This window comes from Penaeus vannamei, chromosome 32 (genome assembly GCF_042767895.1).
Source record: "Penaeus vannamei isolate JL-2024 chromosome 32, ASM4276789v1, whole genome shotgun sequence".
Classification (NCBI taxonomy): Eukaryota; Metazoa; Arthropoda; class Malacostraca; order Decapoda; family Penaeidae; genus Penaeus; species Penaeus vannamei.
The window spans coordinates 26,345,660-26,357,019 of record NC_091580.1 but is presented as its reverse complement, the minus strand read 5'-3'; the positions used below and the strand labels follow the sequence as shown (position 1 = coordinate 26,357,019).

Below are 11,360 nucleotides of genomic sequence, written 5' to 3'. Positions count from 1 at the left end.
GATGGCCGGGGGCTGAGGTCAAAGTCAGGGGTGATTCCTTCATAGTCAGTGGTAGGCAAGGCGATTTTAGTTTTGCTTATGGTGGTTGGAGATTGAAGGAGTTCCAGTACAATAAATAAGGAAGTGTTTGTGTGAATGATTGAACTACTATCACTGCTCATACCGTTTGCACAAAATTATCCATTTCTCTACATTTATATATATATATGGCTATCTTGGTTATTCCTGGTGTTACGTAAACATTTCTTAGTATATTTACTTAAGGATATGGAAATATTAACGAATATTTGCATTTATTAAAGCATGGCACATCGAAGTAGATGCCTGGCCCTAATCCACCGTTGCCATAGGGTAGCCCTTGCAACAGTAACAGCATGCTCACCTGTAAGAAAAAATGGCTAGTATTTTACCTAGAACAAATTCTGCTTTGGTTACCAGTTAAACAAAATTGTGTGTTTACAGGTTCATTACGTTATATAGTCTACAAACACAAACATTACCTACCCTACATTGAGATAATCACTAACCAGGACAAGTCATATGATGTAGCAGTTACAATTGACAATTACAATCACCCTCTCCATGTCCATGCCCACACCTGGAAAGAAAATTCTCACCTGTGGCTCTCAAGGCAGTTGTAATGAACTGCTGTAATTGGCTAGCATGGGTTGGCAAAGTAGCCGTCACAACGCATGTAAGCAGGCCGCTTGGCATCAGGCACTACTGTCCCTTCATTGAATACCATGCCCCTTGGGCATTTTTAGTTCCCTGGTCCGGTTCCAATATTCTTACAAAAACATCCGAGTCTCATGTTTCCAACTCGGAAGTCATTATTCCTCACAGGTGCATTCCACAGGTTCATCTGGGTAGCATATGAATGTCAAACTGGGTCAGAAGTTATTCAGAAGTCAACTTCACGCCTTAGTTCCCTGAAAATGAGCCATTTATTAGCAACTTTCTTCAACTAAGTATAGAAACTTATTCGAACACGAGCATAACTTACACCATTATCTGCAAAAAGGACACTCCCCTTGGCCCCCATCCCCAATACCTTACCCATTGTCGCAGGGGGGCTAAGAAGAGACTGGTCCAATGTAGTGGAAATCCCCAACCCTGGACCTGTGCCCTTGCCTCAACTAATTTTGCTTGGGCTTTTCTCCTTTCCTTTTTCATCCCCTTTTATCCACATCCTTAAGTGGGACGGTCGTGCTGAAAGTATGAAAAATAGGTTAGTCCTGAACTGCTTTAGTAGTGCTGTAGGTAAAGGGTTAAGAGGGAAGATCTGAGTACAAACATTCATAAATTGAGTACTACTTCAATCTCATGGAGCATTTTTATTGCTTAAAGTTCAGAACTAAGCTCTTGTTAAACATTAAAGATGAAGAATTCTATTTAATTGGTGGGGGTTGAAAGTTCATTTATGAAGAATTAGGACTAAATTGGTTTAGCAAATTTCCTAGATCTAAAGTGATACGATAAATGCTTTTTTTTCCATTGTGGCAGATTAGAGTAGCTTAAAATGAAGCTTGAAGTTTTTAAAAGTAAAAATATCAACTGGCAAATTACTAATCATGGGAGTTGCGTATGTTACGTCATGTCACATTTGACTTACAAATTTTACCTGGTAGCCAAAGGTCTGCCAAAATGCGTTTTAAGTCACATGGCACTGTGCAGAAAGGCAGGTTACCAGATTCAAGGTGCGATAGAATTTACAATTAGTTATACAATAATTTAAATCTATCCTGATCTAAAATCACCTGGCAATGTAGTTTGGGAGGAAAACTATACTCCCCTGGTTACCTACTGGTCTTAACACTCAAGCCTATTAAATCCTTAAAATTCAGAGGAACTAAAAATAAGCACAGTAGGAAGACGAACATAAAAATCACTGCTTGTATGGACAGGTTATGCCTGAACCATGCATTCCGAATGACTATGCACAGGATTTTCGATTTCCTTGCACCATCAAGAAAAAATAACATTCACCATCCTACCACCAAGGAAAAAAAATCACCATCCTATCATCAAGAAAAAATAACTAAAGTCATTACATTCAAGCATTAATTTTGAGGTCTTTATAAAGATTTTATCTTCAGCCATCTGTACCTGTACAAAGCATGGGGAATGGAGAATGGAGTAATTATTAAATGACCGTTTATAACGGTAATTAGATCGGGAAACAGAATCCGTTTCAGGCATAATCAACAAGATAATGCTTTGTTAGACATGGAACAGAAGGGGACACTTTACTGTATGTTTTTTAAATCTAAAGAGCTTATTTCTAATAACCAACCAGGAAAATTTTCAATACATGCTTTGATATTAAATTACTTCATATTAATATTCATATTCAAAATATTAATTCTGTAATCTCCTTGCATGTCAAATTCACTACAAACTTTGACAAGGCTAAAAAACGTGTACGAAGGGGAAACATCCTTATGCTATAGGCTACCTATCATTCAAAGCCCTAGTTGGAGAGTAGACTGCTCTTCTGAAATCTAAGTCTAGGATAATCATTTGCCTTTACCAGCATGGCCGTGGGACTAGGATAGGGGGAAGTGAAAACATTTGAGTAGAATCTAGTAATGACCAGGACTTAAAATAGCCAGTAAGCAGATTACATCATCACTAGTATCAATTTAAAAACTTTCAAATAGCTGGTTGAATAAATGAAAATGTTTAAACTAATACAAGCCAATTACAAATTAAGAGCTAATAGCAGTGGTTACAGGTCTCCACACCTAACTTTATTCTTACTGTGCTGTGGCTTGTATTTTCATATCACTTTACATGAAACTTTCATTAGCATTTTAAAATTAATCAACAGTACAAATCTCCGAACTATGCAGATGGCATAAAAGTAAAAAAAAAAAAAAAAAAAAATCTATTATCTAAGGTGTCTAAACCAAAGTGCTACTGTAAGTTCATAAAAAGCTTGCACAACACTTCCATGCATAGAGATTAAGAGTCCATATAGCTTACCTATGTTTATAGCAGAGGCTGCACTGCTCCAGCTTCTAAAGCAGTGGTTTCCATCCCCATGGTTGCAACCCAAATTAGACAAGGATTTTTCCGATGATCCCCAGAGGATCTGCAAGAAAAAGATTCTACCGTTTAAGACATTGGGACAATTACATAAAAAAATTATTCTCCGTGACGAGAATGAACCTAGTGATCATCTCCTTAGCAATCACAACCAACAATCTTAATGTGTTAAGGCCTGACAGCAAGGGAGGACATTAAGTATCAGGGAAATTATGGGGTAAAACAGGCCAAAGAGAACAAATGTGTAAAATCAGCACAAAAACCCTTAAAATCCCCTAATGAAACTATGAACGTGTCCTCCATCTTTGAAAGTATGAACCAACATGCTAACCTTATACAGGATCCCAACCCAACTTTCAGTAAAAATCTACTGGAATTCACACCACTTAATACGTCCTGGCTAATAAGCAACCTAATTCCAAGTCAAACTTTATGCAACAATCTAAGTTGCCGTGACTAGGCGTGCCCGAGGGGAGGGTTGATGGGGGGCTCTGGTCTTTCTTAACCTTGGTGTACCACAAGAGTAAGGCTGCATCCACACCAGTGACTTGTTGCTTTGAGACAAATAGGAAAACCTTGTGGGGACAATACACGACGTTCCATTAAAAATATCACGAGATGTATGTGACATGGGCCATGTTACATGTTCAGAGACCTGTCAGCAATAACAGTACTTTGTGAAACTCCACTCCATGTTAGGTCTGACATCACCTCGTCCACACCAGAATGGCTAACATTGCCTAACAAATCCGTACCAACATGTCTATGATGGTCTATAAGTTAGAAATTTTCTATGACTTAATTTGTTACACAAATTGTCAGTCTTATGCTCTTACTATGTTTTGTCACAGGTCTTACCAGCCTTTATATTTGAGACCCCAAACTTCCCTTTGCTTCAGTCATATTTTCTGGATGCCTTGGTTTCTATGCACTTTCCGGCAATTTGGGGCACTTTACAGGGTCACATCAAGCTGTAAGAGTTACTAAGGTCAATTTCTCCTGCATTGCCACAATTGTTTTACAAAGGAACCGGAATCTCTGCAACACTGAAAACTAAACCTTCCTCACCGGTGTTTTGTCAAGTAATGGCGATCGCAAGATTAAAGTACCTCAGTTGAAAGCACAAATGCACATTAGGTTTCTAAAAAATAGCATAAAATTATCAAAACGTAAAAAAAAACTTACTGAAATAAAACAATGCATGCATTAGGAAAAACGCCTGACGTATTAACAAAATAGTATTCACAAATGCGTAGTAATATATGAACTAGTTGAAAGCCCACAAAGACAAGTTAAGCAGTCGTGTAAATATTTGTGGAGTAAAACAAGGCAAAGAACTTAGAGGTCGACCCATCTTTTTCAATCATGTATCTCCTCCATTTTCGATTTGTGCACCTTGTATCATTGATGAAAAAGTCTTGGTTTATGTCAAGGTAATCATTCCATACACTTTACTGTAACCCTGACCGTTATCCACTAAATTTACCCAAAATAAATTATCCAGTAGCTGTACATGCAGCCAATTTCAAATGCCTCTAAATATTGTAAATAAACCGAAATAGGATAACAAAACACTTGCAAGTACGTGAAAATTGTACTATTAGATGTTAATTTAAAATCGCAAATCTAAGTTTTGAGACTTGGGTCAGACCAAAAACTTAGTAATTGGTATACAAGGGCAATATCACTTCCTGCAATATATATGGATATAATTAATGCAGCAATTATATTTTGGTCAATGTGGATAATATGGTAGTGGCTGGTTTTCGAAACCCTTGATTTATCGACAGGAAATCACCTACTTCAACAATTAGCGATTTTTTTTTTTTTTCCAAATTGTAGATTTCCATTGCCAATCTCAATTTGTTAGTACCAATAGCTGGGGAGAGTATGAAGTATTAGGTTCTTATGGGGTCAAACAGACAAGAGAAAACCGTATAAAGCTAGCACAAGAGGTTTATGAAACTACGGACATACCCGCCATCTGAAAATCTACGGACCAATACCAAAGTCTACGGGAAATCACAAATTCCAGACCAGAAGAAACGTCCTGACCCACAACCCAATTTCACCAATCAAAGTTAGCATTGTAGTGATACTTTTACTGTCATATCCATTATCTTGCCCCCGAGTGAGTATTCCAGATTAATTGCTTCCTTGGTAGCGCAAGCAGGCTAATTATCCTGCGAGGGGGGGGGAGGGGGGTAGGCCGCCACCAGCTGATAAGGGATCAGCACCTGTGTATATGTACGACAGTGAGACGTGTAAGGTGTGCTATTTCTATGTATGAGTGTTAGTCTGTATGTATGCATAAGAAGAGTTAATTTACCTCCCCGCAGGACATAGCCGAGCGGACGTGGTTAGATCCAGGCAAGAATAATTAGTTAAGAATATATAGTCAGTATCCGATTAATCAGTTAATAGAATTAAAGAATAAAAGATAAAGACAAGATCAAGCTTATTAAATATTTTATTTCATCTTCGAGAGGTCTCACTCCTTTCCACATGTGTTACTTCTCTGGCCTGGCCATGAGTTTGACCATAAATCTACCAATAAAACCATCGATGAAATGTGCAAAATAGAATGTAATAAAGATAAAATTCAACAATACCCAAAAGGGATATTGCTGAGAGCAGCACGGTAATGAGAGAGCCGAGTGCTCCTGAATAACTTTAATTTTGTTGGATTTCTTGGCTATCAACCAGCGGCATGTGGCCAAGGTTATTAAGCTAATGGATCCTATTTATTCTCTCAATCTAAATAAGGTCAAAGTTTTGTCTCCCTTAGAAAAGCGATTTCTCTATGTATTATTTTTTCATCGTATATTTTTTATTGTAAATTCTTTATTTATAATTCTGAAATAATTTTGACGTTGATGTCTATTTTGGTTGTATTTATGGCAGGAAGTTAATATATGGCTTATTGTTATGGTGGTATTGCAAGTTGGGCATTGTGGTGGGATGGTCTTTTCTATGTAGGGAGTGAGGTGTATCAATCTTGTAGCGTTGACCCTTAGGCGGGTCAACACCACCACCTCCCTTCTAATTTCCCTGTGGGCTGTGTCCCACACTTCTATGTTGGGCCTGATTTTATTAGGCATTTGCAGGTCGGTCCACTCACTTTGCCACAGATGGATTTTTGCTTTTATAAGAGACAAAACACCTGAGATCTGTCCGGTCTATGCTAAGGTCCAGATCGTCAGTTGACCCGGCTAGTCGGTCAGCCTGTTCATTGCCATGGATACCAGAGTGGCCTGGCGCCCATATCAGCTTGATTGATTTGTTGGCACTATGTAGCTTACGAATGATATTACCCAGCAGTTCATTTTGAGTGGTTCCTAATGATTTAATGGCTTTAAGTGAACTTAATGAATCAAAAAATGACTATTCTATCGTGGGTCGTCGATAGTGCAAAATCAATAGCTTTATCAATTGCAAAAAGTTCGGCAATAAAGATCGATGTATGATTCGGCAGTCTGAATCAACGCATTCATTCGACCAAACACCTACACCCACTACTTGCTCGGTCTTGGAGCCGTCGGTATATATATGAAAAAAAAAGGAAGATGTTTTATAAGGATCTCTCTGAACCTCTGGCGTACCTCCACCTCCGGCTCCATGGCCTTGGTTGATGGAAGCCAAGCTTCCATGATGGTAAAATTGGGCGTTTCCCTTGGCGCTATATTTGTTTGAACCAGGGTATCGATGGTAGAGCGATCTATACCGAATTAAAGGATGAGGTCGTGGAGTCTTGTAGTAAAGGGCCTAATGGCACCATTACCATTAGGGTGGCTCGGGTCTCGAGCCACCTTCGCGGCATAGGTCAGCGCCAGCTGGCCGCGTCTGAGTCGGAGGGGAGGTACTCCACCTCAAGACGCTCAATCCTTGTATATTTGAGGGCTCCAAGACATCTACGCACACATGCATTCTGCACAACATCCAAACCTTTCAAAGTTGAGGCCGATGCCGAATCACACACGATTGACCCATAATCTACTTTAGATCAGGGCTTTATATACCATTAGCTAAGACTATCAGCTCCCCATTTATTTCCAGAAATGCACTTTAATACATTTAGTGCTTTTTGACATTTATTCTTTAATTGACCAATGTGGTCTTTCCAATTAAGTCTACGATCAAAAAGTTCAAGAAATCTAGCAGAATTTTGATTAGGTATTGGGTGGTGGTCTAGAGTTAGCCTGATGTTCGGCATTCTCCTGTGTGAAAAAATTACCCCAATACTCTTTCTTGTGGAAAACTTAGAACCCCACTGGAGGCCCCAGTTATGAATCATATCCAGTGCCAATTGGATGCGATTTGCTGAGAATTCTGCATTACTGCTGGAATGCCATAATGCACAATCATCAGCGTACAGTGAGTATTTAAGATTCTGAGGGGGAGCTGGTAAAATGTCATTTATCATACATAAAAATAAAGTAGGTGACAAGACACTCCCTTGTGGGACCCCGTTTGCCTGTACAAAAATGTCCGAGTAAGTGACATTGTCAGAAACCAATTTGACAGCAAACGTTCAGTCAGAAATGAAATTTTGAATAAAACAAGGCAAGTTTCCATGTAATCCAAAAGCATAAAGTTTTCTGAGTAGGCCATATCGCCATGTCATGTCGTAGGCTTTTTCAATGTCTAAAAATACTGAAATAAAAAAATGCTTTTTGGCAATTGCCTTTTGAATATGACTGGCCAGTTTTACTAGCTGATCGAGAGTTTGGCGTCCTTTTCGGAAACCGCACTGGTCGTCAACTAGTACATTCCTGGAATTTAAAAAATGCAATAGCCTACTGTTAACAATTCATTCCATGACCTTGCATAAGCAACTTGTCAACGCAATTGGGCGGTAGGAGATGGCATGTTTGGGATTACCCCCTCCTTTCAATATGGGAATGATATGGGCGAAGTGCCATGAGTTTGGAAAAGTCTGGCTTTTCCAAATTTCATTGTACACTTCTTGCAACTTAATCATGGCTTCATGATTAAGATGCTTTATCATCTCATACCGAATCTCATCAGGGCATGGGGACGTTCCTCTACAGGCTTCTAGGGCTCGGACAAGCTCATTCATTGAAAGATCTTTATTGAAATCAAGTTCATCTCCTGTGGCAAAGTGTATGGGTTGCAGCTCAGCCGCTTCCTTGATGGTCAGGAATGCGGGATGGTAGTTGTCTGAGCTGCTTGTATAAGAGAACTGCCTGGCGAGTGCAATAGCAATGTCTAGGTGAATCTAAATTGGTACCCTCATGAATGATGTTTTTAATTTTGAAAGACTTTTTTATTGATCTTATTAACAATGAACCAAACCTGTGATATTTTTGTATTGCTGTTAATGGTAGAGACAAAGCTTTGCCAGGAGTCTCTTTTGGCTTGTCTGATTGTTCTACAAGCCCTAGCTCTTGCTAGTTTGTAATTGCAAAAGTTCTCGTTTGTGATGTTTTTGAAAAGCCTGTAGGCCCTATTGCGTTCACACAGTACCCTGCAGCAATCTGGTGTCCACCATGGAACTCTATGCTTAACGCTATCTGTCGAAGTCTTAGGAATGGATTCCATTGCTGCATCTAAAATAGAATTTTGAATATTGCTTACTTTATCATCAATGGTTTCTCCAACAAGTTCGAGCTTGATGCTCCTTGTGAAGGCGACCCAGTCTGCTCTTTTTACGTTAAATTTAGGTGTTGAAGGCGTTCTGGTTGTGTCGCATGAATATTTAATAAAAATAGGAAAGTGGTCACTTCCCAACGAGTCGTCAATGGTGTGCCACAGGCACTTGGCTGCTACTGTTGAAGAGACCAGAGATAGGTCAATATAGCTCAAATTACCTGTATTATCGTCCACTCGCGTTGGACTACCATCGTTCTGGATTAAATCGAAATCATTGATAAGCTTTACTTGCTCACCTCTACCATCCACCCGAAGGGAACCCCATAATGTATGATGAGCATTAAAATCTCCAAAGTAGAATCTATAGTCACTTCTGTAAAAGGGAGGTTTTGGTGGATGTACATGGCGACTCCGCCTCCACCCCTACCCTCTCGATCCTTCCGACATAGATGGTAGTAACAACGAAACTAAATCATTGGAAATGAGGTGGTTTAAATGGGTCTCTTGTAGGACGATAATATCGGGAGCATAAGACGAGGCTAATAATCTGAGGTCATTTACTCTAGTTCTGAGACTTCGACAGTTCCATTGTATAATGATGAACGCGAAGATTACGTTTTATGGGGTTTAGAAGTGCCTTGTCCACCTTTTTTTCACATTTTTCTGGGAGGGAGGTGCCTCCTCTCCCGAGCTTCCCGAGGACCTCTCGCGGGAAGATTTGGAGACAATAGCCTCCATGTCCTGCGCCTCTCTGCGAGGGAGACGCCCGGTTGAAGATGATTTGCTCCGAGGAGCAGACCAAAAACCAGACGAAGTCCTAACAGGAGTCGCCTGGACAGGAAGGTGTGATCCAGATTGTGATTTGGTATCATCCTCCTTACGTTGCTTCTTTTGCTGGGTTGATTCAGCAATTTGTTTAATGGTTTTGTTCAATTCAACAATCTGACTCATTAATTCTTTTACTGTTTCCTTAAGTTCTGCAATTTCTTTGTCCTTAGCGTGCGGCGCATATGTCTGCCGCGAAAGACCGCCCATGAGCCTGAAAAGCGAAGTACATTTTCGTCATTTATAGGTGAATAAGAGCCCGCTGTAGCTTAATCTGTTACATGCTATTTCTTAAGCTCTGTAAGATAGCGGTGTCCATCTCCCTTTATCACTGTGCGTCACAAACGGTTAACCTAATTCCGTAATTTTCATTTTTACATAAAACCTGCGGCGCTGCTCACATTGGGCAGGAATGCGCTGCGCAGCATGGACATGGCGTCCTCTATGGAGCCGCCGCTCTTTCAATTATTGCTTTTGCATGCTACATTTATTAGTTTATTGATGGGAATAATGCTAGAGCCCCCTTTTATATACGCAAATCGAGTCAAATCACACTCCCAAGAGCTTTGTGCACTTGTTTCATTTTTCGTCACCATGGCGTTCATGCCGGCAAGTTCATGTCACCCGCCTATCAGAAGTTTTCCCGTGACATGACCGCAACGCCATCTGGGTCAAATTTGTTATGGCGATTTGATCGTGTGTGCGGTTATTGTGCTCCGAATCAATGGCGATGCATGCAATGGACAAAAATTGTTAGCATTTAATATTTCTCATTAATACTGCATTTGGTAATTTTCTACCTGCGTTTATTTTAATACAAGACATAAACAATTAGTTACTCGTACTCATTTAATATTTGATTATACACATTGCGTGCAATATGCCATGTGTAAAACGCCGGTTCTTGTTATAACCTATTTAAATGTTAATAACCTTCTATTGTCGCAGCTCCTTAAATATACTACGTCACATTTTGTCGATGTGGTCGTTTTTCTGCAGATAAATGTATTTTGCGATTTCTAAAAAAAATCTGCCGGCTTTCTATTGTCTATTTCACACGTAAGCCTTACACAGTTGATAAGACAGACACTACGTTTTTTGTGCCAGATTGCACGGGTTTCCGAAAATAGCGAGTTCTGATTGGTCAAGAACTACTGACGTCATTTCCCTCAGTTTTCATTGGCCAAGATTTATCGCCGTTTGTCATACACTAAAACTGCTACCTTAACAATAATTGCTCATTAAACATTGTGTTCATGTAACGTTTCACACTATTCATTTATTATCGACAATTCTTATAAATGTGCGTTGAAGTCCACGAAAAAATTAAATCGTTCCGTAACACTTTCCTATTTTTTCCATCTGCCACAATACCACATATGTCGATCTTCACGGTATTTGCAAGGTAAATCGCAGTGGCAAAACACCATGTGCTCTCAGGAATTCTATAGCGTCATTTTTCTCAAAATCAGATATTACACTATAATAGTGAGGGTTACACCTGATGCACCTGAGATCCATGATGGCAAAAGATTCATTATACTCGTTTTACTCTACCACAATACATATCTGTTCCACACACGGTGTCTCATGATTGGTCAATAGTATTGCCTGTAATACTATTGGCTTTCGTGACAATATCACGCCCATGTAGTGTCGAATGAATATTTCGAAATGTTTCGTTCGCAATTCAGGCGATAACATTTTTGTTTTTGAAAATCCCGCGCATTTCTTCAGGCCCCTCTTGCTCGTAATATAGGTGAGGCACATCGGTTTGCGGAGAGCAAGAAATTTATTTGTTATTGTAAATACTCAATACCATGTGAGTATTACTGGTCTATTGTCATATTTTGATAGACAAAATCTGCTTCGTG

General features: G+C 39.6%; 1 protein-coding gene across 3 annotated transcripts in view; it reads right to left on the bottom strand.

Annotated features, from left to right (window-relative positions):
• Positions 1-11,360, bottom strand: part of LOC113809177 (uncharacterized) — a 105,561-nt gene that overhangs the window by 70,919 nt on the left and 23,282 nt on the right. For 2 of the 3 annotated variants that reach the window (XR_011399902.1, XM_070144829.1), the window contains exons 2-3: positions 2,986-3,094; positions 1,057-1,209 (exon numbers count right to left, since the gene is read on the bottom strand). Coding sequence is in view for 2 of the 3 variants with exons in the window: in XM_070144829.1 (XP_070000930.1) it covers positions 1,133-1,209; positions 2,986-3,094 (186 nt within the window). In the remaining variant the exon portion in view is untranslated. Of the gene's footprint in view, positions 1-281; positions 383-617; positions 930-1,056; positions 1,210-2,985; positions 3,095-11,360 lie in introns of those variants that run through there. The other variant, XM_070144830.1, reaches the window with a different exon arrangement.